Below are 27,278 nucleotides of genomic sequence, written 5' to 3'. Positions count from 1 at the left end.
TTCCCCTTCCACCTGGTCTCTTGCACACACAGTATGCCTACCTTTCTTCTTTCCATCATGTCAGCCAGCTCTCTCCCTTTACCAGTCATAGTGCCAACATTCAAAGTTCCAACTCTCACCTCCACATGCCTACCATTCTTCCTCTCTAGCTGCCTCTGGACATGCTTTCCCCCTCTCCTTCTCCTTCGCCCAACAGTAGCATAGTTTCCACCGACACCCTGCTGGTTAACAGTACCAGTGGCGGTCGTTGGTAACCCGGGCCTCGACCGATCCGGTATGTAAGTCTTATTTATGATCCGCATTTTTGATTTGGCGAAGATTTTACGCCGGATGCCCTTCCTGACGCAACCCTCCCCATTTGTCCGGGCTTGGGACCGGCACTAAGGATGCACTGGCTTGTGCATCCTCAGTGGCTGGGTTTCGAAACCTCTGTAAGCTTGCTTTTTTATAGTTTGGCCACAGGTGAGCAGTATAAAGTGGTGTACAATATGTAGTGTGACCACAGGTGTGCAGTATAAAGTGGTGTACAATATGTAGTGTGACCACAGGGGGGCAGTATAAAGTGGTGTACAATATGTAGTGTGGCCACAGGGGGGCAGTATAAGTGGTGTACAGTATGTAGTTTGACCACAGGTGTGCAGTATAAAGTGGTGTAGAATATGTAGTGTGACCACAAGGGGGCAGTATAAAGTGGTGTAAAATATATAGTGTGATCACAGGTGTGCAGTATAAAGTCATGTGCAATATGTAGTTTCACCACAGGGGGACAGTATAAAGTGGTGTACAATATGCTGTGAACAGAAACATCTCCACGCTAACTGAACACACACCAAATTTGCGTGACAGAGTGTTTGCTTATGCATACATCATGCAGCATTGCCTATAAACATCACCATCGTCTGTCATGTGTTCAGTAATTTAAAGTCCAAGATATTTCACCTTATTACACACCCCAAGATTATTATCAGACGATTTAAATTCAGGACGTTTTAGGTGATTGACCTCTTTTGTTCTGCAGTATCTTATATCAGATAAGATGAGATGGACCAGCAGCACTAGACAAGGTAAATGATTAAAAATAAGTAAATAAGTGAGGTAGGAAAACGATAGTAAGACAATAGAAGATAGCAGCAGCTTTTAAAGTTCAAATTGTGCATGGGATTATTGCATGTAGTTGTCCATATTGCAGCGGCTTTAGTACCAATTAGTCCTCAGCACCTACAGGCAGGTGGGGGTGGGGGTGGGGGGCGATGGAGGCTACATCTCAGCCTGTTAGTGGTATACAATGTGTAGTTTGACCACAGAGGAGCAGTATAAAGTGGTGTACAATATGTAGTGTGACCACAGGTGTGCAGTATAAAGTGGTGTACAATATGTAGTGGGACCAGAGGTGTGCAGTATAAAGTGGTGTACAATATGTAGTTTGACCACAGAGGAGCAGTATAAAGTGGTGTACAATATGTAGTTTGACCACAGAGGAGCAGTATAAAGTGGTGTACAATATGTAGTTTGACCACAGAGGAGCAGTATAAAGTGGTGTACAATATGTAGTTTGACCACAGAGGAGCAGTATAAAGTGGTGTACAATATGTAGTGGGACCACAGGTGGGCAGTATAAAGTGGTGTACAATATGTAGTGTGACCACAGATGTGCAGTATAAAGTGGTGTACAATATGTAGTGTGACCACAGGGGGGCAGTATAAAGTGGTGTACAATATGTAGTTTGACCACAGGGGGGCAGTTTAAAGTTGTGTACAATATGTAGTGTGACCACAGGGGTGCAGTTTAAAGTTGTGTACAATATGTAGTGTGACCACAGGGGGGCAGTATAAAGTGGTGTACAATATGCTCTGAACAGAATCATCTCCAAACTAACTGAACACACCAAACTTGTGTGACAGAGTGTTTGCTTATGCATACATCATGCAGCATTGCCTATAAACATCGCCATCGTCTGTCATGTGTTCAGTAATATAAAGTCCAAGATATTTCACCTTATTACACACCCCAAGATTATTATCAGACGACTTAAATTCAGGACGTTTTAGATGACTGACCTCTTTGGTTCTGCAGTATCTTATATCAGATAAGATGAGATGGACCAGCAGCACTAGACAAGGTAAATGGTTAAAAATAAATAAATAAGTGAGGTAGCAAAACGATAGTGAGACAATAAAACATAGCAGCAGCTTGTAAAGTTCAAAATAGTGCATGGGATTATTGCACGTAGTTGTCCATATTGCAGCGGCTTTAGTACCAGTTAGTCCTCAGCACCTACAGGAAGGTGTGTGTGTGGGGGTGGGGGGCGATGGAGGCTACAGCTCAGCCTGTTAGTCCGGGTAAAACTGTTTCGCTGAGAGCACCGAGCCGGTGCGTCTGTGTGCGCCACCATCTTGTAAATCTTAAATTGTCCCTATAGTGAGGGAAAGTTAGGAAAATCTGGGAAGTAAAGCATTACCAAGAAATTTCTTCATGAATGTGTTCATAGAGGTGTGTAATAACATGTATTAAAATGTTGAAATTCAACTCCAGGGGGAAACCCTGAAAAAACCTGATCAAAGTTGGGGTATTGACACCAGTATTAAAAAAAAATCAACTTCCGGTTTAAGAAAAAAGGCTACCAAAACATTTTTGTACATAATGTTCTGAACAAAAAAGTCTCTTGGGGTAAGTCTCTAACTCACTCGTGTGATTTTTTTTTTTTAATGATTTTTAAAAGATTTTTTTTTTTTTATCCCGTTCTTAACGCCCTTTCCATCCACCCCCTCCCAGTGAGAGACCCTTGTTCTTTAATTCATCTATTCTTTTATTTCCATTTTTTTTTGAAAATATTGTAGTAAAATAGAGAGGAAGTGGGGGAGTCTGTGTGAGGGTGATTTTTTTGAAAAAGATTTAGCTAAATCATTTTTTATCATAACAAATCACAGCAATGCTGTAGAGACTTACTTTTTTTTCATGATTCTGAGTTGATTGCTAGCATTTAATTTTCTCTAGATCTACTCCTTAGTGGAATAACTGCCATGCCAACTTTTGCATATATTTTTTTTTGTTGCATTTATTACAATAGTTGCAATAGTCAGAGAAAATCCATGTCAAATGCTTCACAAGTCAATGTCTGAGTCTTCTTCAAGACCATCATGAATACCATTCTTGCATGTAATGCCTTTACAAACTCCACATGCTGAGATGCACTTGACACCATTCTTCTTGCAGCTGCATTGCCTGTTGCTGCAATCTCCATTACAATTACAGCTTGTGAACTGGAGGAGCTCCTCAGGAGCCATTGGGTCTAGTGTTGGAACTGGCTCATAACCATAAACACCGAATGTCCATCCATAGTCACTGGGGTCCAGAGACATGCTCTGTAGAAGAATCCAGTCCCGGGTCTGTAGGTAGGCACGGAGAGAATGCTGTGCAACTGCATCCTCTATTGGAGGTAAAGTCTCTGGTTTGATCAGCCCAGCCGCTGCCTTCCGTGAGAACATGGTGTACCGAATTTCACCCAGAGTAGTACCTGGTCCATTGTAAATATACTGGAAGATCGCAGTTCCAGCCTGAACCACTGCACCCTTGGTAGCATGAATGTCCATGAAGATGTCCATATGTTTATCAATGTCCCCTGCACAAAACCTGAAAAAGTGCATTTCAAGGTTTTTTAAAGATATTTCAATATACAAATATTTCACTAAAATACAATTACTTTTATTATTATAGGCCTACTATTATTACCTGTCAAACAGAGTTGTTTTCCCATGGCCAGAAATAGCAGAAACTGTATCACACCCAGTGAACGCATGACAAAAGAGCAGATAGAGTCTGTTTCTTTCTGAGAGAGCTTCCCGGATCTTCCTGACATCATAAGAGCCTTTGGATGTGGTTAAGAAGAGTGGGTGGTTGGTGCTTGAGCTATGGTGCACCAGCATTACCAGCACATCTGCGTCTTCTGCTCGCAACTGTAAAGAGAGCATGTGAAAATATTTAAAAAAATCAAAACTGTTATTTTAAAGTAGTTAAGCAAATGAAGGTTAAATATCTACACAAACTACTGACCTCAACAGAGCCATCTTTAGCAGCAACCAATGCCTCTCTCACAATCGAAGTGTCAGCATCATTGTCAGTCTGCTCCACAGTGATGTTAAGTTTTCTGAACGTTGAGGAGAGGAGGTGAATGAGTTCACTCTTGTTATGGATGTTGTCCAAGAACTTTGCTCTTGGTGTCCAGTGTATCATATCTGGTTGAATCTGGAGATCACAGCATGATTTCTTGCTACGTCGGATGTGGTCATGATCTTTTGGTGATCTGTTATAGCCATCAAAGACCACAATGATCCTTTGAGAGTTATAGCCAAGACGCTGCACGTACCTTAGGTAACTGTTGGCAATCTCCTGCCAAGTCTGGCCTTGTTCCCACTTCACCATGTAGAGAAGCCATCCTCCATCAACCACCAAAGTGGAACAGGGTTGGTTAGTGAGTTCAAGTGGATCAGTCAACTCCTTCAGGCTAGTTTTGGAAAACCCTGCCTTGTTTGCCTTGTTCATTATGTGATCTTTGTTGCTGAAAAGGGACAATGGGATGGGAGTTAGCTCATACTCCAAGCTTGTCTCAACTGTCATATCCCGTTGAGCAAAAATGATCAGTCGGTTGAACAACTTGAGTGAGTCAAGATGAATCTTCTTCTCGTTGATTGGGAATCTTTCTGAGTGATGACAGGGCTTGTACATTTGACTTCACCTCCATGGTTGATGTTGCTGACTGTCCAGCCAGCTTTATCTGCATCTCTCTACCTACTTCAGCTGCTCTCTCCGCATTGACTGAGTCATCCCCCGTGCTTGTGAATCCTGTAGAGAAAGATACAAGCATATTCTTGTCTCGATCGTGGTCGAATGGGTTGTTCTCTTCAAACCATTGAATGAAACGGGGTGTTTCCACTGACAGAGACAATGTTTAAATCTATATTGTCCCCAACAAACTGAGTGACTGCATTGTTTGCTTCCGCAACCTCCATGGAGACCACCTGATTGTCACTTTCACTGGCGGTCGGAACCGTTGGATCCTCATCATTGATCGCAGTCTCATCATTGATCTGGTCATCAGTTTCTTCTACAATGGTATCAAGTGTGCCAGATGTATCTGGGATGCCATCTCCATTCCTGTCATTAAGGAAGCAGTATTTGTAGTTTTGTGTCTCTGAGTAAGACTCAGTGTATCCTAGCTGGTGTAACTTGTCGATCATCCATTTTGACCCAAATCTATGATCAAGTTGTATGGCAAGCCCCATTTGGTATGGCAATACTCCTGATCGAGGCCGACGAGCTTTGATAAAGTTCTGCCCCCAAACAGCTACTCTTTCATCGGTCTTCACTATTGGTCTCAAGAACATCTGGAGGCTCTCAGGAACAAGTGCCAGCTGACTCTGGATATCAGCCATACTGTATGCAGTGAGGTATGACTTTGGATCTAGATTAATCATGGCGATGTCGTTGCATATGAACTTTAGTGCTGTCTTTATGATTTGTGTCTTCTCATCTCCTTGCTGAAGATTAGCATGATGCTGTCGCAGAATGTTGCTTGTGTTATCTTTGAGGCAGAGTACATCTGACCTTTTCGACTGTGATGTGAAGTACAGTGTGCCATGATATTTCTCTTGAAGTTTCATCCTTAGCCATTTCTTTGAATAAGAGAGGCTCTTATCGGGTGACTGATCAAACTGCTGCATCTTTTCATGGACTTGGTCAAGCGTCATCACCATGCTCGAGTTCTGTGTCTAGCCATTCGCATAATTCAATAAAAACAACCTCTCGCTCATCATCTATTTTCTTTTGTCCTCTCTTCCTTGGTCCTTCATCTGCAGTCTTGGAGTAAGGCCTACCCTTTTCAAAAAGAAGTTTGCAGCGCAAATGATACAAGGTTTCTTCTGCTACTAAGTCATTGATCCCTTCCAGACGTCCAAGGACTTCTGTGCCCCAGTCATCTCCACGACTCCTTGCTATCTTCAGCAAGCTTGCCTTTAGTCTATCTGCAGTCACATTATCAGGCACTCTATATTTCTTTATAGCATCTGCTGGTTTATGTTCGTAGAGATGAGCGGGTTGGTTGCAAAGAATGCATACATTCTTGTACAGAAGCTGAACGGACAGTGAACTTGAAGAGGTGCGTGCAGTTGATGCACTGAACTCAGAGCAAGTGCGCCTTCGCTTCAGCTTTGCTGTCTCTTCCTCTGCCTTTGATGCTTGAGCTGACGTCTTGGTGACCTTGACAAACTTGTTGTTCAAATAATCTTTACACTTTATGTGGTATCTTAAGTCTTCCTTCATTTTCATCCTTCTTCATACGCTCCAAAATTGTAGCATTTTCCGTGGCTTCTTTCGGCTGAGTGTCGGCTGACTGTCGGCTGAGTGTAAGGTGAGTATTGAGAATCATCAGTGTTGTGCAGAGAAACATTTCAGCTTGTTAGAAAAATTGTTGAGAATACGTATGTATCAGGTGTTGAAAGCAGTATATTCAGTCAGCTCGTGATCAATAGAGAAAAAGGATGTAAATGGCTTCAATATGTCGGGTGCCCTCTACGGCATGGGGGGGGGGGTGATGAGTGGGAAAGTGGATGTGAATATTTTTCTACCAGGGTCTTGGTGAAAAATAAATGCTTGCAATCAACTTAGAATCATGACAAATTCCTAGTTTGACCCCTCAAATGTAAGTTAAGTCCAATTTAAGCTTTTTTCAATTTTCGAAAATCTGTTATCGGTACCCTGACTTTGAGCAATTTTTTCGGAGGTTACCCCCAGGAGTTGAATTTCAACATTTTAATACATGTTACTACACACCTTAAGGAACACATTGGTGAAGAAATTTATTGGTAACACTTTACTTCCCAGATTGGTCAAATTCCTGCTAACTTTACCTCACTACTAGGTGTGTGTGTGTGTGTGTGTGTGTGTGTGTGTGTGTGTGTGTGTGTGTTGGCCCTGTGATGGACTGGTGGCCTGTCCAGGGTGTCTCCCCGCCTACAGCCCAATGATTGCTGGGATAGGCTCCAGCATCCCCGCAACCCTGAGAGCAGGAGAAGCAGTTCGGGTAATGGATGGATGTTGGATGTTAGCATGTGCTGTTTAGACTGTTAGCATAAGCTGGCTATGACATAAATCCTCAGCTTAATGGAATTCTATTATAAGTCATGTATAATGATGTATGCCTTTTTTCTGTGTACTTTCAGTTTTACAACAAAATCACTCCTTAGTAAAATCAAGAAAAGTCACACCTTGGTCTTTATTGGAGAATGCTTAGTTGCTCACTAGCTGTCTAGCTCTGCAAGATAGTGACACACTAGGAGGACACCATACGTCTTTTTCTGCCATCATTTTTCCTCTCAGTTGACAGCTTGATCTCAACCTTTATATTGAGCAGCCATGTTCCATGCATACATAAATCTCTGCTTCAGGGAAGTAGGTCAAAGAGGGGCTTGGCACCTCTAAACTTTTATGTTTTATTATTGGGCAGCAAACATCCAAAAGATCATTCTTTTGGCTACATCATCCAGACATGGACTGGTGCTGTATGGAGGCTGACTGCTCTTCGTTTTCCCTTCAAGCTCTTTGTTTGCGCCCCCTTACCGTCATCCCCCTGCCAACATACCTCTAGCCCCATTGTCATAGCCACGCTTAAAATTAAAAAAACATTCATTCATTCATCTCATCTTCAGCCGCTTCTCCGGGGTCGGGTCGTGGTGGCAGCAAGCTAAGTAGGGCACTCCAGACGTCCCCCTCCCCAGCAACGACCTCGAGCTCCTGGGAGATCCCAAGGCATTCCCAGGCCACATTGGACATGTAGTCTCTCCAGCGAGTTCTGGGTCTACCCCGGGATCTCCTCCCAGTTGGCCGTGCCTGGTAAACCTCCAAAGGAAGGCGCCCAGGAGGCATCCTAATCATAGGTTCCCGAACCATCTCAACTGGCTCCTTTTGACACGAAGGAGCAGCGGCTCTACTCCGAGCTCCCTCCGGATGTCCGAGCTCCTCACCCTATCTCTAAGGCTGAGCCCAGACACCCTAAGCTGCTACCAATACCTGTGAAATTCTACATTTCTCGATACTCAATTTGATATCGCGGCAAAAAATGTCCTGTGTAGAAAAGTCTAAACACTGAAATGAAGAGTAGCTATCGTGGTATGCAGTATAGCCTACATACAGTACTGTAATCACATAAACATTATGTTGAGTTACATGTAATATCACGATACAACTGAGCAGTAACAATGAGTAGTTTTACAGCCATCACAATTGAAGTAGTTAAAAAATAACTGGTAAGTCCATAGTTTTTGGAGAGGATATTAAACACTAAACAGTCCATTTCATGAATAAAATGTATGTTCTTCTGACATTAAATATGGTTTGCCTCAGGGCTCAGTACTTGGCCCTCTACTTTTCTCTCTTTACATTACACCTCTTGGCCAAATTATACGCAGTTATGGAATACATTTCCATTGCTATGCTGATGGTACTCAGTTGTATGTGCCTATAAGGGCTGATGATCATACTCATCACTAACTTGGAGGCCTGCTTGGCTACTGTGAAAAACTGGATGTCACTTAACTTTCTGCTTTTAAATTCAGATAAAACCGAGATGCTGGTCATTGGCCCTGCTAGACACACACCAATTTGATCAAGTAACGATAACAATCGACAACTCTGTGGTTTGACAAAGTGTGGCAGCCAAAAATCTTGGTGTTATGTTTGATCCCAGCCTTTCCTTTGATAAGCACATTAAAGAAATCACCAAGACTACCTGTTTTCACTTGTGTAACATAGCTAAAATTCGGTCTTTTCTCTCCATGGCTGACGCAGAGACTCTAATACATGCATTTGTTTCATCCAGACTTGATTACTGTAATGTTCTGTTCTCAGGTCTGCCACATGCTAGTACTAAAAGTCTTCAGATGGTTCAGAATGCTGCTGCTAGAATCCTAACTAAAACTAGGACATGTGACCATATTACACCAATTCTTGCCTCCCTTCATTGGCTTCCTATCCATGTTATATCAGAATACAAGGTGCTTCTGCTGACTTATAAAATCCTAAATGGACTTGTCCCATCCTACCTGTCTGATCTCCTTAAACCTTACATGCCATCTCGAGCACTTCGTTCTCAAAATACAGGGCTCCTGTGTGTACCCAAAGTTAAAAAGAAGTCAGCTGGTGGCAGCAGGGCCTTTTCCTCTCAGGCTCCATTGTTGTGGAGTAACCTGCCTGCTGCCATCAGACAATCAGAGTCTGTTGAGTCCTTTAAATCCAAACTTAATAAAACTCATCTTTTTGCCTTAGCCTACAATTAGTTGTCTTTAAATTGAGTACTTCACAACCTGTACTGGATGGCGGGTCGGTTTCTGTCTCAATGAATTTACCAACCGCTGTTCTGCCGACGAGATTATCGAGTATAGATTACAGAGTATAGATTATGATTAATTGATGACTTAATTGATGATGGCTAATGACTATTGCCAACTGTTCTCTTCTCTAACATGTCTTTTCTCTCTCTCTGAATGATGTCTTCTCCTTTCTCTTTTTCTGTGTGAATGGTGTCATGTGAGTCTCTCTTGCGTGCATGTGCAGTCGGTTCTCCTCCCAGGTCTCCGTGGTGATGGTGGTCGCCATGTGGATGCTGCCTGCCCTCCCTCTCCTCACATAAGTTTTTCTTTTTTTACATGATGATGCTGGTGATGTGGCTTGGGTCCTGGACTGCTCCGTTGGCATGTGGACACTGCTTGACATCCTGTGCATCGTGTTCTTCATAAATTTTATGTCCATTATAATTCTGTTATCCTCTTTCAATGTTGTATTATGTAAATTGCGTGAACACAACATCCATTGCACGCTGTCCGTCTTGGGAGAGAGATCCTCCTCTGTTGCTCTCCCTGAGCTTTCTTCCTATTGTTTCTCCCTGTTAGAGGGTTTTTTTTTTTTTAGGGAGTTGTTCCTTATCCGATGAGAGGGTCTAAGGACAGGATGTTGTGTTGCTGTTAAGCCCACTGAGGCAAATTTGTGATATTGGGCTATACAAATAAAATTGATTTGATTTATAAAAGTTCTGTCATTGTGGTTTTGGGAGTAGCGACAACGTTGGAGCTTCTGGATTGTTCTTAGAAACAATGGAAAGCCTGCTGAACTGATTGGTTGATGTATTACCTGTGTTTTGACTGACAGCCACAAACCTCGCACAGCACATGCACTGATGGTCAAAATGTACCACCTGACTTACCTTTGGTTGATTTGGGGAGGTTGTTCCCATACATACTTGTGTGTGTGTGTGTGTGTGTCTGTCTACAGATGGCCTTGTTTAACAGATCATGGTTACCAGTTCTCTTCGGAGTGTGTACACTTGTGCTTGTGGCCTACAGCATGCTGTACTACTACTGTCCTCCAGAGGACGCCACGCAAACGCCATCTCCCAACACTCATTGGCCAAGGTAACTAACTTGTGCGTGTTGTAACTGGCTGTTCTCACCAAGTCTAACTCTGAGCTTCTACCTCCACACATGGTCATGCCTGCTAGCTGCTATCAACCTGAGCAGCTTGTGTCCATTGTTTTTTGTCAACGTTTTCATCATTTGCTCATTTTAAGACATCAAAAGTAGATATCAAGACATGTGTTAATACTCCTGTCTGTGCCCCTGACTGAGGCATGGCAAGAAGAGCTGGAACTGGTCCCTGGGAGTTGCATGGAGGCTGCCCACTACTCCTAGCTACAGTGTGTGTTCGGATGAGTTAAATGTAGAGGATGAATTCCCCCACAGGGAGTAATAAAGTACATCTTCTTACCTTCATTTTCTAAAGATAAGAAGATGTACTTTGAGATGAGGGTTAGGGTTAGGGTTAGAGATGGTTGGATGATGTGGGGATAGTGAATCGGGAAGTGCGGTGGATTTGTAATCCTGATTTTCAAGAACAAGGGTGATGTGCAGAACTGCAGCAACTACAGAGGTATAAAGTTGATCAGCCACAGCATGAAGATATGGGAAAGAGCAATAGAAGCTAGGTTAAGAGGAGGAGAGGTGATGATCAGCAGCAGCAGCAATATGGTTTCATGCCAGGAAAGAGCACCACAGATGTGATGTTTGCTTTGAGAATGTTGATGGAGAAGTATAGAGAAAGCCAGAAGGAGTTGCATTGTGTCTTTGTGGATTTAGAGAAGGCAGCCTGGTTGCACAGTGGTTAACACAGTCGCCTCACAGCAGGAAGGTCCTGGGTTCAAGCCCCGGGGTAGTCCAAACTTGGGGGTCGTGACTAAAAGACATGTAGGTCAGGTGAATCGGCTGCACTAGATTTTCCCTAGGTGTGTGTGTGTGTGTGTGTGTGTGTGTGTGTGTGTGTGTGTGTGTGTGTGTGCGCGTGTGTGCGTGCATCGACCCTGTGATGGCCTGGCAACCTGTCCAGGGTGTCTCCCCGCCTGCCGCCCAATGACTGCTGGGATAGGCTCCAGCATCCCTGAGAGCAGGATAAGCGGTTTGGATAATGGATGGATGGATGAATTTAGAGAAAAAGCATATGACAGGGTGCCAAGGAGAGCCTGGAGAGGTGGAGGTATGCACTGGAGAGAAGAGGAATGAAAGTCAGTAGGAGCAAGACGGAATACCTATGCGTGAATGGGAGGGAGGACAGTGGAATGGTGAGGATGCAAGGAGTGGAGGTGACGAAGGCATATGAGTTTAAATACTTGGGGTCAACTGTCCAAAGTAACGGGGAGTGTGGAAGAGAGGTGAAGAAGAGAGTGCAGGCAGGGTGGAGTGGGTGGAGAAGTGTGTCAGGAGTGATTTGTGACAGAGGGGTACCAGCAAGAGTTAAAGGGAAGGTTTACAAGATGGTAGTGAGACCAGCTATGTTATATGGTTTGGAGACGGTGGTACTGATGAAGAAGGACAGGAGGTGGAGCTGGAGGTGGCAGAGATGAAGATAAGATTTTCACTGGGAGTGATGAAGAAGGACAGGGTGAGGAACGAGTATATTAGAGGGACAGCTCAGGTTGGACGGTTTGGAGACAAAGCAAGAGAGACAAGATGGAGATGGTGTGGACATGTGTGGAGGAGAGATGCTGGGTATATTGGGAGAAGGATGCTGAATATGGAGCTGCCAGGGAAGAGGAGAAGAGGAAGGCCAGAGAGGAGGTTTATGGATGTGGTGAGGGAGGACATGCAGGTGTCTGGTGTGACAGAAGAAGATGCAGAGGACAGGAAGAGATGGAAATAGATTATCTGCTGCAGCGCCTCCTAACGGGTGCAGCCGAAGGTGGTGGTGGTAGTAGTAGTAGTAGTGGTAGTTATCATGTTGTTTTGAGTTTCATCCCTTTAATAATTGATTTATGCTGCTTATTATTTATGCTCCTATACAATAGGATGGGTTAAATGCAGAAAACAAATTTCGTTGTAACTGTACAATGACAAAAATAAAGTGGCTTTCTATACTGTTTTGTTTAACCTATTCTAAAATAGTTAATGTTTGACTGTTTTCATCAAGTAATGACCACTGATTGCTAGTAAACTGTGGACTGATAATGAGGGGAATGCCACTAAGGTTACAGCCAACGGAAGTTCCTCAGTAGCCATCTTGATACTCCTTAAAAAGTGAGTTGTGTGTTTGGTGTTTCTACCATTTTATCACCTTGACTAGACGGGCAGCATGTGGTTGGTTGTAAGACTGTCTTAAAAAGGATGCGGTAAAGCTATACACAGTACACATGATGGGCAGTGTTGGAAGAAATAGTGATTTATGTGATTGATTGATTGATTGATTGTTTCTTTAACATTAATGGTTAACTGCATTACCATTAATGATTTTATTATAGATTAGTGATGACTCCTGTCTATTTACCAGACAAACTCAACGATTTTTAGGTTTGAACAGTCGGTACATCTTCCTGCTCACCACTTCAGCACCCCCCCCCCCCACCATCCAGGAGGAAGAGGCGAGTGCTGTGTTCAGAAAGGGCAATGAACGGAAATCAGCAGGGCCTGAACAACTGTCCCCTGCTGTACTCAGCTACTGTGCTGACCGGCTGGCACCTGTATTTACTGACATCTTTAATACATCCCTCCATCATTGTAAAATCCCACAGTGCTCCATCATCATCCTGGTCCCCAAGTCCACCAAGATAACATGCCTCAATGACTACAGACCGGTTACCTTTTTCATTCGTAGCCATAAAATCATTCAAGCACCTGGTCCTCAAGTACCTCAAATCCTCCATATTAGCCCAATTGGATCCCTATCAATGTTCCTACTGTGCCAACTTTTCAGTAGAGGATACCATCAGCCTGGTACTCCATAAAATACATTACAATATCTGGACTCCCCTAACACCTACACACACATCCCATTTATCCACTTCAGCTTGTCATTCAACACAATGACCCCCCCCCCCAAACTACAAGATATGAACATCAACCCAGCCCAAACAGATCACAGAGTCAAGGTGAACAGCCGTACATCTCGTCCCCCCTCCCTCAGCACTGGTGCCTCCCAGGGCTGTGTCCTGTCTCCCCTGCGCTTCATCCTGTACATTAACCAGTTCATCTCCTTGGACAGCTCAGTCAGAGTATTCAAGTACGCAGACAATACCACCACTGTGGACCTCATCTCAGACAATAACGGGATTCCATACTGGCAAGCAGTGGCCTGGTCAGTAAGATGTTGCAGTAACAACAACTTCCTGCTCAACAGCTCCGAAACCATGGAAAATAGCCACTGAATTCAGAACAAAAAGCAAGACTGCCAAAGAACCCATCCATATCACTGACCAGTCCAAAGCCATGACACAGACCCCTTCATTTTTCTTGGGTTAGAGTTAGGGTTAGTTCATGGTCTTGGCAATTCACTAACCTGCGTTCCAGGCTATCACATGCATGCCTTTTTCAATGTCCACTAGATCCAAGATTTAAGCCCATTCTCTTGTTATCTGTTCACATGGAAAACAAATATGGAAATGGAGTTGCTATTGTTGTTGCTGTTCATGTGTTGACATGTATGCTAATGGAGAGAAGGCCCATTTCTTCTGCAGAGACAGGACCTCTTTTTCTGCTTACTGAGTGTGTGTGTGTGTGTAATATATATATATATATAAAACTTAGTTAAGAGAAACACTCAACGGTAGGGAAAGCGCTCAACAAATAAGGAACAAAATAAAATTCATAAAGAATTTACTTGACTCACTTGATCATATATATATGTGTGTGTGTGTGTGTGTGTGTGTGTGTATGTATATACATATATATATATATACACATACACACATATATATATATTGTATAAAAGCAAGAGTGTATATTTGTATGTTCGCCTAAAACTCCAGAAATACTCATTGTAGAACAAAAATAAAGGTATCTTTAGAATCGGCACTTTCCAAGGACTGCACAGTTCGAAAAATATTTCAAAAACCAAGTAAAAATTTGGATTTTTTTGTGAAAGAGGCATTCCAACGATGCTTTGTGGAGACTTCCGGCAAATCCTGCCAGTGGTCAAGGGAGGCACTACACCTAACATTGTCAATGCTAGCCTGAAGGCACCCAACGTGGTTTACCCTGAGGCGCTTGAGCACTGAGCGATTAATGCACACGTTGGCAAAGAAGCTTGATGAATGGCTTGAAAATTATGACATTTGATAATTTTCATTAATAAGATTCGTTTATTCGACATTAGTTTATCACTTGTATCATATAATAAATTATCCTATATTTCATCATTGATTATATCGTTAAGATCAGATCATGTTGGTTGTTTTGGTGACAACATTTTCCCCGGGCAACGCTGGGTACCTCTCCTAGTATATATATAGTATATCTATATCTATCTATCTATCTATCTATCTATCTATCTATCTATATATATATATGCTTTTTTTCTTTTTTTTTAAACCGTCAATGGTGTTGTTAGAAGTGCTCAACTGATGAGGACCGGAATATTAATCAATCAATCAATCAATCAATAAATAAATGTGTGTGTGTGTGTGCATTTTTTTGCATATGGGTGTGTGTGTTTGTATTCATCATAGTTTGTGTATATTGTTTCAGATCCACTCCTTTTGGCATGACCCACCCCCCCACACCCTGTAGCTGTCCTAAAGGCTCTATCCTCCTGAAAGATCATCTCCCTAAGGATCAGTTTGAGGAGGTGACCCAGCGCAGAGCTCTGGAATACAAGAAACACCAAGCCAGGTACTGCTCTTGAGAGAGAAAGAGAGAGATTTTGATCTTCAAATTCCCTTTTATTTAAAAGATCATGTAGTGATCATAAAAAAATCATTGAATTTCACGATTCAGAGACAATTTCCATTACAAAATGTATAGACATTTCTTACTATCCATCCACCACTTGATTTCACAAATTTCATCCAAAAACCTTACTAAAAACCTGACTAAAAACCTTACTAAAAACCACCTCATCATCCACCACAACGAATCATATCATTGCAGCACCACTGTTGAATGAAAACATCCAAATTCCTCACTGCTTATGAAACCTGAAATCAACCCAGACTCTGGACCTCACCACGGAAACCAACAAAGGGATCACATCCTGTCCTACCCTTCTTTTTGTTTATTCCTTCTGCTGATGGATAGGGACATTTTTGCTTCTCCTGTTATGAAGTTTAGAAGTGTCCACTTTGTCCTGTTCACTCTTCTGTAACCTGCCTGAAAATAAATGCTGTTTCCCACCACCTGTCATCAAAACACTGAAAAAAATGTCCAATACATTAAACACATCTTTAAGTCTGTTGCATTCCATAAAACAGTGGAAAATAATTTCCATCATTCCACAAAACAGACATGTACTGGACACTAGGATTAATCACGCATAGAAAGGCATTCCCAGCAATAGCCCCATGTAGGATTCTCCACTGAATGTCACCTGTTCTTTTTTTCAAGGGTGGCTTGTACAATACTCTCCATACAGGTTTAACATCATCATTAACAGCTAACTTTTGCCTCTGCACTGTGTTAGTCTTTTAGTTTGCATTTGTTTCACACTTTGACACAACACTTATAAACTTCTTGGCCTTTTACTGAATATAAATCCAGATTATCAGTATTTTTAACATTGAACAAATGTCCAGTGCAATCATTCATTCTAGGAGAAAGTTCCAAATCTGGAAAGGGATCATCCTAATCAGGAGTTTCCACCTTTGCACAGTTGTCCTGCAACAGTTCTTGTTCAGCGTCAGTCAGTCTCTCAACCCAGAGAGTTGGGATCTTCCTAGTGTGGCTTGGTCTGATGAATCACATTTTCTTTTACATCATGTGGATGGCCAGGTGCATCGTTAACCTGGGGAAGTGATGACACCAGGATGCACTCTGCGAGAAGGCAAACCAGTGGAAGGAATGTTATGCTCTGGGCATTCATGTGAACATTACTTTGACACGTACCACCTACCTAAAAATTGTTGCAGCCTTCTCTCCAACCTTCTCTCTTTCATCTTCTTCATTCATCAGCCCCTCAAAGTACTCCTTCCACCTTCTCAACACACTCTCCTCACTTGTCAGCACATTTCCATCTCTATCCTTGATCGCCCTAACTTGCTGCACATCCTTCCCAGCTCGGTCCCTCTGTCTAGCCCAGGGGTGTCAAACTCCAGGCCTCGAGGGCCGCAGTGTCTGCAGGTATTTGTTGCAGCCATGCACTATACCACCTGATTAAACTAGTTCCTTTCCCTCCTTGATCCAGGAGGTGAGCTAATTAGTTAAATCAGGTGGTGTAGTGCACGGTTGCAACAAATACCTGCAGACACTGCGGCCCTCGACGCCTGGAGTTTGACACCCCTGGTCTAGCCAATCGGTACAAATCCTTTTCTCCTCCTTTAGTGTCTAACCTCTCACACAATTCACCATACACCTTTTCCTTTGCCTTTGCCACCTCTCTCTTCGCTTTACGCTGCATCTCCTTGTACTGCTGTCTACTTTCTTCATCTCTCTGACTATCCCACTTCTTCTTTGCCAACCTTTTCCTCTGTATACTTTGCTGTACTTCCTCATTCCACCACCAAGTCTCCTTGACCTCCTTCCTCTGTCCTGAAGACACACCAAGTACCTTCCTAGCTGTCTCCCTCACTATTTCTGCAGTGGTTGTCCAGCCATCTGGCAACTCTTCACTACCACCCAGGGCCTGTCTTACCTCCTGCCTGAACTCCACACAGCAGTCTTCCTTCTTCAACTTCCACCATTTGATCTTCGCCTCTGCCTTCACTCGCTTCCTCTTCTTGATGTCCGAAGTCATCCTACAGACCACCATCCGATGCTTTCTAGCTACATTCTCCCCTGTCACCACCTTGCAGTCTCCAATCCCTTTCAGATCGCACATTCTACATCAGATATAGTCCACTTGTGTGCACTTTCCTCCACTCTTGTACGTCACCCTGTGTTCCTCCCTCTTCTTGACATATGTATTCACCACAGACATTTCCATCCTTTTCACAAAATCCACCACCATCTGTCCTTCCACATTCCTCTCCTTGACACCATACCTACCCATCACCTCCTCATCACCTCTGTTTTCTTCACCAACATGTCCGTTGATGTCCGCTCCAATCACCACTGTCTCCTCCTTGGGTACCCTCTCCACCGCATCATCCAACTCACTCCAGAATTCTTCTTTCTCTTCCATCTCACACCCAACTTGCGGGGCATATGTGCTGATAACATTCATCAATACACCTTCGATTTCCAGCTTCATACTCATCACTCTGTTCGACACTGTGTTCACCTCCAGCACACTCGTGACATACTCTTCCTTCAGAATTACCCCTACCCAATTTATCCTCCCATTTACACGACGACGGAAGAATTTGAACCCTCCTGTGATGCTCCTGGCCTTACTCCCCTTCCACCTGGTCTCTTGCACACACAGTATACCTACCTTTCTTCTCTCCATCATGTCAGCCAGCTCTCTTCCTCTACCAGTCATATTGCCAACATTCAAAGTTCTGTCTCTCACCTCCACACTCCTACCCTTCCTCCTCTCCCGCTGCCTCTGGACATGCCTTTCCCCTCTCCTTCTCCTTCAACCAACAGTAGCATAGTTTCCACCGGCAACCTGCTGGCCAACAGTACCGGTGGATGGTGGTCATTGGTAACCCGGGCCTCAACCGAGCCGGTATGGAAATCTTATTTATGATCCACATATTTGATCTGAAAAAGGTTTTACGCCGGATGCCCTTCCTGACGCAACCCTCCCCATTTATCCCGGCTTGGGACTGGCACTAAGAATGCACTGGCTTGTGCATCCTCAGTGTCTGGGTTTCTTATGTTATTCCACATGTCCCAGAAATGACGACAGAATTTCCTATTCTCATACTTGCAACGTTTGACTTATTGTCTTTAACTTGTATGAGACTCTTGCTATGTATGTGATCCATAACATGGATGACATGTTAATCCGCTCTGTTTACTCTAGTAATTGTGCTTTAATTGTTTCATTTGGTTTTTGATGTTTGGTAAAAGTAAAGCAGTATTGTTTTTTATTTGTGCAGTGAGCACTACTGAGTTTTTACGGTTCACTAAAAACTTTTTTCTAGTGCATTTGACAGATCTATCCCTCTATCTCCATCTAGAACCAACTCCAGTTTGTCCATACTTCTGTTGGCTCCATCTAACTCTCCTCTGCAGTATCCAATCCAAGGCTTCACCGTTCGACCTTTGACCCCTACCACTATACCTGGTAAAAACACAAACCACACACACACACACACACACACACACACACACACACACAGTAGAAAGAAGTGACTGACTCGTGTGAATTTCACTTTACAACATTACAACATTACAACATTATTACAACAGTGACTATGAGGCCTTGGCTGTACTTCTTTAGTGGGCAGTGTCAGCACAGGGCTATATACTTAAGTCATATACTGTCTCGCTCTCTCTCTCGCTCTCTGTCTCGCTCTCTTGCTCACTCTCTCTCGCTCTCTCTCTGTCTCTCTCTCTCTCATTTCTCTAGTAATCCTTTTAAGAAAAAGCCTTTTTTAATTAGGTTTTCGGTAAATAAAATGTGTTGTGACCTGAAGCCTTGAAACTGTCATGGTGAAGGAGAGGGAATGAGTGTGCCTTAAAAGGTCGTCTTAATTTCAGGTTTAGCATTGCATGCTGGGAGGAAACACAGCTACAAGGTAGGTGCGATGAGTGTCACCCACTTGCTGTATCACCTATTAATGCCCAACAAATATCATTAATACACGTTTCCATGACAACACTGTCTGACACTGTTCAGCAGTTCTGTCCTATCACAGATGCAGGAAGGAAGTGGTTAAAACATCAAAATAGGGGACGTCTGAGTGGCGTAGCGGTCTATTCTGTTGCCTACCAACACGGGGATCACCGGTTCGAAATCCCCATGTTACCTCTGGCTTGGTCGGGCGTCCCTTCACACACAATTGGCCATGTCTGCAGGTGGGAAGCCGGATGTGGGTATGTGTCCTGGTCGCTGCACTAGCGCCTCCTCTGGTCGGTCGGGGCACCAGTTCAGGGGGAGAGGGAACTGGGGGGAATAGCGTGATCCTCCCACGCGCTACGTCCCCCTGGGAAAACTCCTCACTGTCAGGTGAAAAGAAGTTGCTGGTGACTCCACGTGTATCGGAGGAGGCATGTGGTAGTTTACAGCCCTCTACCCCGGATCAGCAGAGGAGGTGGAGCAGCGACCGGGGTGGCTCAGAGAGCAGGGTGATTGGCCAAGTACAACTGTGTAGAAAAGGGGGGGGGGTCCAAAAACAAAAGTCACAATAGTTGTGGTTATATGCACACTTTTTTTCATTCCGATTGAAGATTTCAAGTCAACTGTTTACATTGGATGTGATATAATAGTCTACCGTTTACATTGGATGTGATATAATAGTCTGCTGTTTTCTTTGGATGTGATCTAATAGTCTACTGTTTACTTTGGATGTGATCGAATAGTCTGCTGTTTACGTTGGATGTGATCTAATAGTCTGCTGTTTACTTTGGATGTGATCTAATAGTCTGCTGTTTACTTTGGATGTGATATAATAGTCTGCTGTTTACATCGGATGTAATATAATAGTCTGCTGTTTACTTTGGATGTGATCTAATAGTCTGCTGTTTACTTTAGATGTGATCTAATAGTCTGCTGTTTACTTTGGATGTGATATAATAGTCTGCTGTTTACATTGGATGTGATATAATAGTCTGCTGTTTACTTTGGATGTGATTTAATAGTCTGCTGTTTACTTTGGATGTGATATGATAGTCTGCTGTTTACTTTGGATGTGATCTAATAGTCTGCTGTTTACTTTGGATGTGATCTAATAGTCTCCTGTTTACTTTGGATGTGATATAATAGTCTGCTGTTTACATTGGATGTAATATAATAGTCTGCTGTTTACATCGGATGTAATATAATAGTCTGCTGTTTACTTTGGATGTGATATAATAGTCTGCTGTTTACATTGGATGTGATATAATAGTCTGCTGTTTACATGCTCAGACGCATTTAATCGAACAGCTATGTGACATTTTTTTGTGGATATGTTTGAATATGGCGCTGTGATGGCCTGGCAGCCTGTCCAGGGTGTCTCCTCGCCTGCTGCCCAGTGACTGCTGGGATAGGCTCCAGCATCCCCGCCAACCTGGATTTTCAAAACTGATCAAATGGCGCCCCCTTGACCATGTCAGCTGAAAATGCTGCTGAAGCAGCATAAACTTTATGCTCCATTCCACAGACATCTATAATGAAGCCTTCAGCCAAAAGCTGTTTTAGGTCATCTATCGTGGTTTTAATTTGGTGTCCATACCAAATTGTCTCACATGTGAATAACGAACCAGCAGAGCTAAGTGAATGTGCTCAAGTTGACATCGATAATTTCCACTCAAATTTCCAAGAGTGTAGTAAAATGCACACAACTTATACTTAATTCTCTCAGAGCCCAAAGGGTTAACTATTTCAATGTAAATGAAGCCTTAAAGCGTCTGGATGCTGTCTGAAAAACAAGTGTTCCTTCAAGTAAAGAGCATCTTTATAGTTCGTCAGAAGTCTGTGAATGTTCTCATTCATTCAGGTCATGGTTATCCAAAGGAGTTGAATCAAGTGCAACTGGACTTGGTATATATCCGTGAAGACGTTTCGCCTCTCATCGAAGAGGCTTCCTCAGTTCGTGCCTTTCTGACTAGACCAAGCTAGTCTGACTGGCTGGTGATGAGACTCAGATATTTAGCCTCTTTGGAGTCGTTATCAGAGCTATAGATGTCGATGGCTCTTTTGTGTTCCGATGTTTAGCTTCGACAGTCGTTGGGGGTGTTAGTTTCGACTTCGTTAGTGCTCCATTCAGTGGTCATGAGTTGTTGGAGCCGTTAGTGACCGACTGTTGTTCTTGGAGGCTAGGCTTCTTGAGTCTCCTGGGTAGAGGTGAAAGGACGGCATTGTAAGTGGGAGATAGGTGGTGTCGCAGACCTCCTCCTCTGTTGAGGGATGGTTTTTCCAGTTTCACATAGATGGCTTCCTTCACCCCTCTTTCAAACCATCTATCTTCTCTGTCCAAAACGTGTACGTTGCTGTCCTGGAAGGAGTGTGTCTTCTCCTTTAGGTGTAGATAGACTGCTGAGTCTTGTCCTGAGGAGTTTGGCCTTCTGTGTTGGGCCATCCGTTTGTGTAGTGGTTGTTTGATTTCTCCTATGTATAGGTCAGTGGAGTTTGGCCTTCTGTGTTGGGCCATCCGTTTGTGTAGTGGTTGTTTGGTTTCTCCTATGTATAGGTCAGTGCAATCCTCATTGCATTGTACAGCATACACCAGATTGCTTTTCCAGGTGTGTGGTACACGGTCTTTGGGATGAACCAGTCTTTGTTGGAGTGTGTTGCTGGATTTGAAGTATACCGGGATGTGGTGTTTGTTGAAAATTCTCCTGTGTTTCTCGGAGACCCCAGAAACGTACAGGATGACTGTGCTATTCCTTCTGTTCCTTTTCTCCTCGTCGCTCACCTGGTTGGTCTTTCTGGAACGTGTTGCAGTTTTCACAAAGGTCCAACTGGGGTAGCCACAGGTTTTTAAAGCTCCCCTCAGGTGTTTGTGTTCTTCTTGTTGGGCCTGAGTGCTGCTGGGCACATTGTCAGCTCTGTGTTGCAGAGTTCTGATGATGCCCAGTTTGTGTTCCAGAGGGTGGTGTGAGTTGAAAAGTAGATATTGGTCTGTGTGTGTAGGTTTCCTGTAAACCCCAATGTGGAGGCTCCTGTCTTCCCCAATGTGGACGTCACAGTCCAAGAAGGGCAAACTGTTGTTCTTTACATCTTCCCTTGTGAACTTAATGTTCTTGTCCACTGAGTTGATGTGTTTGGTAAATGCTTGCACCTCTTGTGTTTGGATTTTGACCCATGTGTCGTCCACATAGTATCTGAACCAGTGGTTCGGAGGTGTTCCTCTGAAGGAGTTCAGGGCCCTGTGTTCTACCTCTTCCATATATAAGTTGCCCACAATGGGCGATACTGGTGAGCCCATTGCACAGCTGTGTTTCTGTCTGTAAAACTGGCCCCTGTATTGGAAATATGTAGTGTTCAGGCAAAGGTCCAGTAGTTGGCAAATCTGGTCTGGGCTGAGGTTGGTCCTATCGTGGAGGGTGTTGTCACGTAGCAAACGTTGCCTCACAGTTTCCAAAGCCTCCATGGTTGGGATGCAGGTGAATAACGAGGTCACATCGTAGGATATCATGGTTTCATCCGGTTCCAGTTTTTCGCCTTGAACCTTGTCCACGAAGTCAATGGAGTTTTGGATATGGTGAGGTGTTTCGCCCACTAAAGGGGTCAAGATGCTGGCTATATGTTTGGCAATGTTGTACGTGACCGAGTTTATGCTGCTGACGATGGGCCTGACGGGGGTTCAATCTTTATGGATCTTAGGGGGTCCATATATGCATGGAATGTTATCTTGTGGGTAGAGACGGTGGTATTGTATCCGATCAATGGTTCCTCCTTTCTGTAGTTTCTGTAGGTACTCTATTATTCTCCTCTTGTAACCACCAGTAGTATCGCGTCTCAAGAGGTTCATAGGTGTCGGTGTCGCTGAGTAATGACGTGATCTTGGCATGGTAGTCTGTTGTGTTGAGGATAACCGTGCATCTCCCCTTATCTGCTGGAAGGATAGTGATGTTTTCGTCCTTGCTCAGGGCTGTCACGGCTTTCCTTTCCTCCATGGTTAGGTTGGAAGGAGGGAGTTTCGCATTGGACAGAGTTCGTCAGAAGTTCTTCATCTGTGACCTCATTGTTTTCAGATAGTATCTGATCCCAGACATCTTGATGAGAACAGCATTTCCTTAAACTTCACAGTAATGGGCTGTATTTCCAGAAATTGGACAAAAAGCTCAGTGAGGAAGTATAAACAAAACCGTGGATCACGGCCTTGGGTGAGGGTTGAGTCCACATGGTTCTCACAACATACAGCACCAGCATTACAAAGTCAGAGACTGAAGTGTGATCAAGTTCGTGCAACAGTCGATGATCGCATAAAATCCATAAAATAGTACAGGCAAACCATAAATTCAATTAAAAGTTGTTAAAATGTGAAAAGCAAGGAAGCACAGCAACAAACAATGAATCATCAGCTAGCCGTCAGCTGACAACTGGGAATGACTCAGTAGAGCAGGACACAGCCAGAAAGGAATCGGGCTGAATCAGAATCAGATCCTCTATTCATCCCCGAGGGGAAATTGGGTGAATTGTTTATATGGTACAGTTTTCGTTTGATTTGTTTATGAAAAGGTTTAAACTACCCCTCTGCAACTGATTTACATTTCAGTCGGGTTGGGCCTGTATTCTGATTGAGGTGTTTATGTGGATCATTTGTGTTCAGAAAGGAGTCTCCGTGGACTATGATGTTTGCAGATGACATTGTGATCTGTAGTGAGAGCAGGGTGCAGGTGGAGGAGAACCTGCAGAGATGGAGGTATGCACTGGAGAGAAGAGGAATGAAAGTCAGGAGGAGCAAGACAGAATACCTATGTGTGAATGAGAGAGAGGACAGTGTTATGGTGAAGATGCAAGGAGTGGAGGTGATGAAGGCATATGAGTTTAAATACTTGGGGTCAACTGTCCAAAGTAACGGGGAGTGTGGAAGAGAGGTGGAGAAGAGAGTGCAGGCAGGGTGGAGTGGGTGGAGAAGAGTGTCAGGAGTTATTTGTGACAGAAGGGTACCAGCAAGAGTTAAAGGGAAGGTTTACAAGATGGTTGTGAGACCAGCTATGTTGTATGGTTTGGAGACAGTGGCACTGATGAAAAGACAGGAGGCGGAGCTGGAGGTGGCAGAGTTGAAGATAAGATCTTCATTGGGAGTGATGAAGAAGGACAGGATTAGGAACAAGTATATTAGAGGGACAGCCCAGGTTGGACAGTTTGGAGACAAAGCAAGAGAGACAAGATTGAGATGGTTTGGACCTGTGTGGAGGAGAGATGCTGGGTATATTGGGAGAAGAATGCTGAATATGGAGCTGCCAGGAAAGAGGAGAAGAGGAAGGCCAAAGAGGAGGTTTATGGATGTGGTGAGAGAGGACATGCAGGTGGCTGGTGTGACAGAGGAAGATGAAATGAGAATAAAACAAAGCAAGATGTAAAGTTATAAATTAAATGGGGACAGGAGGATTCATATGTTTCTTGGGCCCCCAAACGTATGTTTTTTGTAGAATGTCAACCAGGTGTCTTTTACCAATGGGAGAAACGTCTGGTTTTTGTTAAACCTGCATTAAGGGATTTCCAACCACTAGATGTCGTGTGGTAGCGTTTCAGAGACCACTCAGCTAGTCGCTCCTCACCTCCCTTCCTCGTCTACGTTGGCCCAAATGGAACAAATAGTGTTCACCATCCGTTTTTTCATCTTATCAGTGTCCACAGACGAGTCAACAGGAACACGTTAGCCTTGGAACCTGCTAATGTGACATATTTCTATGTTAAGATGCTTCCTGGTCTGGAAAAGAGCTCCCTTCTTCTCCTCTCTTTTCCAAACCAGTTCGGCTTAACAAGCTGACCATGAAGACATCCTGTCTCTGGTTCAGGAAGACTGTCGACTAATATGTCGATTGCCAGTGTGATTGACAGTGCAGACCCTCCTTTTACATTACAAAGAGTCGTTTGATTCACTGTTAACATCAGAGTGTCTCTTAATGTGGCTTTACTGTGTTTCAGTCTGTACATTAGAAATTTTGATCTGTTTTATTCGTTAAAACGATTGTCACTAGCTGCAAACTCTGGTTTCCATCAAGCATGCAGATGTTTAAACCTTGCTTTTCCTTACGCTAACATGATGATGATGATGAAAACTGATCTTAAAAACCATGACAAGACTAAAGATCAGAAGGTGGCGGTGCATCAGGTGGACACTGGGAAATGATTTGAGGTGTTAAAGATGAGGGTGGGAAGTGGTCACTAGTTCAAATTGTGGTGGCATCTGGGTGGCGTGGCAGTCTATTCCATTGCCTACCAAGTTGGGGATCGCCGGTTCGAATCCCCGTGTTGCCTCCAGCTTGGTCGGGCGTCCCTACAGACACAATCGGCCGTGTCTGCGAGTGGAAAGCCAGATATGGGTATGTGTCCTGGTTGCTGTACTAGCGCCTCCTCTGGTCGGTCGGGGCACCTATTTGGGGGGGGGGGTGGGACTTGGGGGGGAATAGCATGATCCTCCCATGGGCTACGTCCCCCTGGCAAAACTCCTCCCTTCAGGTGGAAAGAAGCAGCTGGTGACTCCACATGTATCGGAGGAGGCATGTGGTAGTCTGCAGCCCTCCCTGGATCAGCAGAGGGGGTGCAGTAGCAACCAGTATGGTTCGGAAGAGTGGGGTAATTGGCCGGGTGCAATTGGGGAGAAAAGGGGGGAACCCCCCCCCCCCAAAAAAAAAGGTGAAGGTGGGAAGTGGTCTTGTTCAAACTGTGATCTCGTGCTCACCCTGCTGCTTGTATCTGCTGTCCAGGTGTTCCTGAAAGTGTCGCATGGCGTGCTGAGCACACAGGACGCAGCTGAAGGGGTGAAGGTCGAAGGTGAGGTTCAGAGAAACAGTGTTTAACTCTTCAAATCCAATCTGAATTTCTCCTTAAATTTCCTGTTCTTGTGTCCTAGCTTGAAGTGTATATTCTTGTGTTCTAGCTTCAAGTGTATATTCTTGTGTCCTAGCTGTATATATTCTGCCCCCTGGATTCTGTAGCAACCTGCTGGTCATAATGCAGAGAATTCACATAAAAACACAAGTTTATTTGAAAATATACAGCACTTCAGAGGAGAGCTGGCAAAGGCATGCTTGCTTTAGTTTCAGCGACCCGACACTAAAGGTTTATGTCCAGATGTGTCCAGATGTGTTTTCTGACTAGGCTTTCTTGAGAGACTCGTGAACAGATATTCATTTCTGATGCCATGTTATGTCATGTTAGAACAGAAGACTGGCCTCATTCATTTAGACAGCAGCCAATCAGAACAGAGGAGCTCAGAGAGGAGACGAGCCTCGTTTAACTCCACAAAACACACTTATCTAAAAAAAAAACCGTAAGAAGATTTTAAATATAACAGCTGATATGCTGTTAACCCCGCCCCCTTTCTCCCCAATTTTATCCAGCCAATTACCCCACTCTTCCGAGCCGCCCCGGTCGCTGCTCCACCCCCTCTGCTGATCCAGGGAGGGCTGCAGACTACCACATGCCTCCTCCGATACATGTGGAGTCACCAGCCGCTTCTTTTCACCTGACAATGAGGAGTTTCACCAGGGGGATGTAGCATGTGGGAGGATCACGCTATTCCCCCCAGTTCCCCCTCCCCCCTGAACAGGCGTCCCAAACGACCAGAGGAGGCGCTATTGCAGTGACCAGGACACATACCCACATCCAGCTTCCCACCCGCAGACACGGCCAATTGTGTCTGTAGGGACGCCCGACCAAGCTGGAGGTAACACAGGGATTCGAACCAACGATCACTGTGTTGGTAGGCAATAGAATAGACCGCTACGCTACCTGAATGCCCTTAATCCTCTTGGACAGTTTGGACTTTAACCACTAGATGTCACTGTTCACTCCCTTAATTTTGCTGTGAACAGTGAATGGCTTAACCAATGTAAGAGAAATAACAAAAAAAAACTATTTCTAAATCTAACACTGGTGAGTTCTCGAATTTCATTCCCCTTTGTTCTGTATCCTTTTTCTGTAACTGATTTTTATGTAAATAAGGGGAAGCCTCTGATTGGTCACAATATATTTCATGCTAATTTAGCCTACAATCTACCCAGTTGGCTTAAAGATACATTTTGAGATACATGAAAGATGAACTATGCTA

At 43.9% G+C, this 27,278-nt stretch overlaps 1 protein-coding gene across 1 annotated transcript in view; it reads left to right on the top strand.

Moving 5' to 3' along the window:
* Window positions 1-10,430: 10,430 nt before the first annotated feature.
* Window positions 10,431-27,278, top strand: part of LOC130119985 (beta-1,4 N-acetylgalactosaminyltransferase 2-like) — a 36,124-nt gene continuing 19,276 nt past the window's right edge. Inside the window, exons 1-5 of the mRNA XM_056288597.1 lie at window positions 10,431-10,458; window positions 15,052-15,195; window positions 18,585-18,691; window positions 19,108-19,145; window positions 25,933-25,999. Of these exons, the coding sequence (XP_056144572.1) occupies window positions 15,068-15,195; window positions 18,585-18,691; window positions 19,108-19,145; window positions 25,933-25,999 (340 nt within the window). The 5' untranslated portion in view covers window positions 10,431-10,458; window positions 15,052-15,067. The remainder of the gene's footprint in view (window positions 10,459-15,051; window positions 15,196-18,584; window positions 18,692-19,107; window positions 19,146-25,932; window positions 26,000-27,278) is intronic.

Source organism: Lampris incognitus, chromosome 10 (assembly GCF_029633865.1).
Source record: "Lampris incognitus isolate fLamInc1 chromosome 10, fLamInc1.hap2, whole genome shotgun sequence".
NCBI classification, from domain to species: Eukaryota; Metazoa; Chordata; class Actinopteri; order Lampriformes; family Lampridae; genus Lampris; species Lampris incognitus.
The sequence above is the reverse complement of the archived record's forward strand: the minus strand, read 5'-3'. Positions and strand labels throughout refer to the sequence as shown.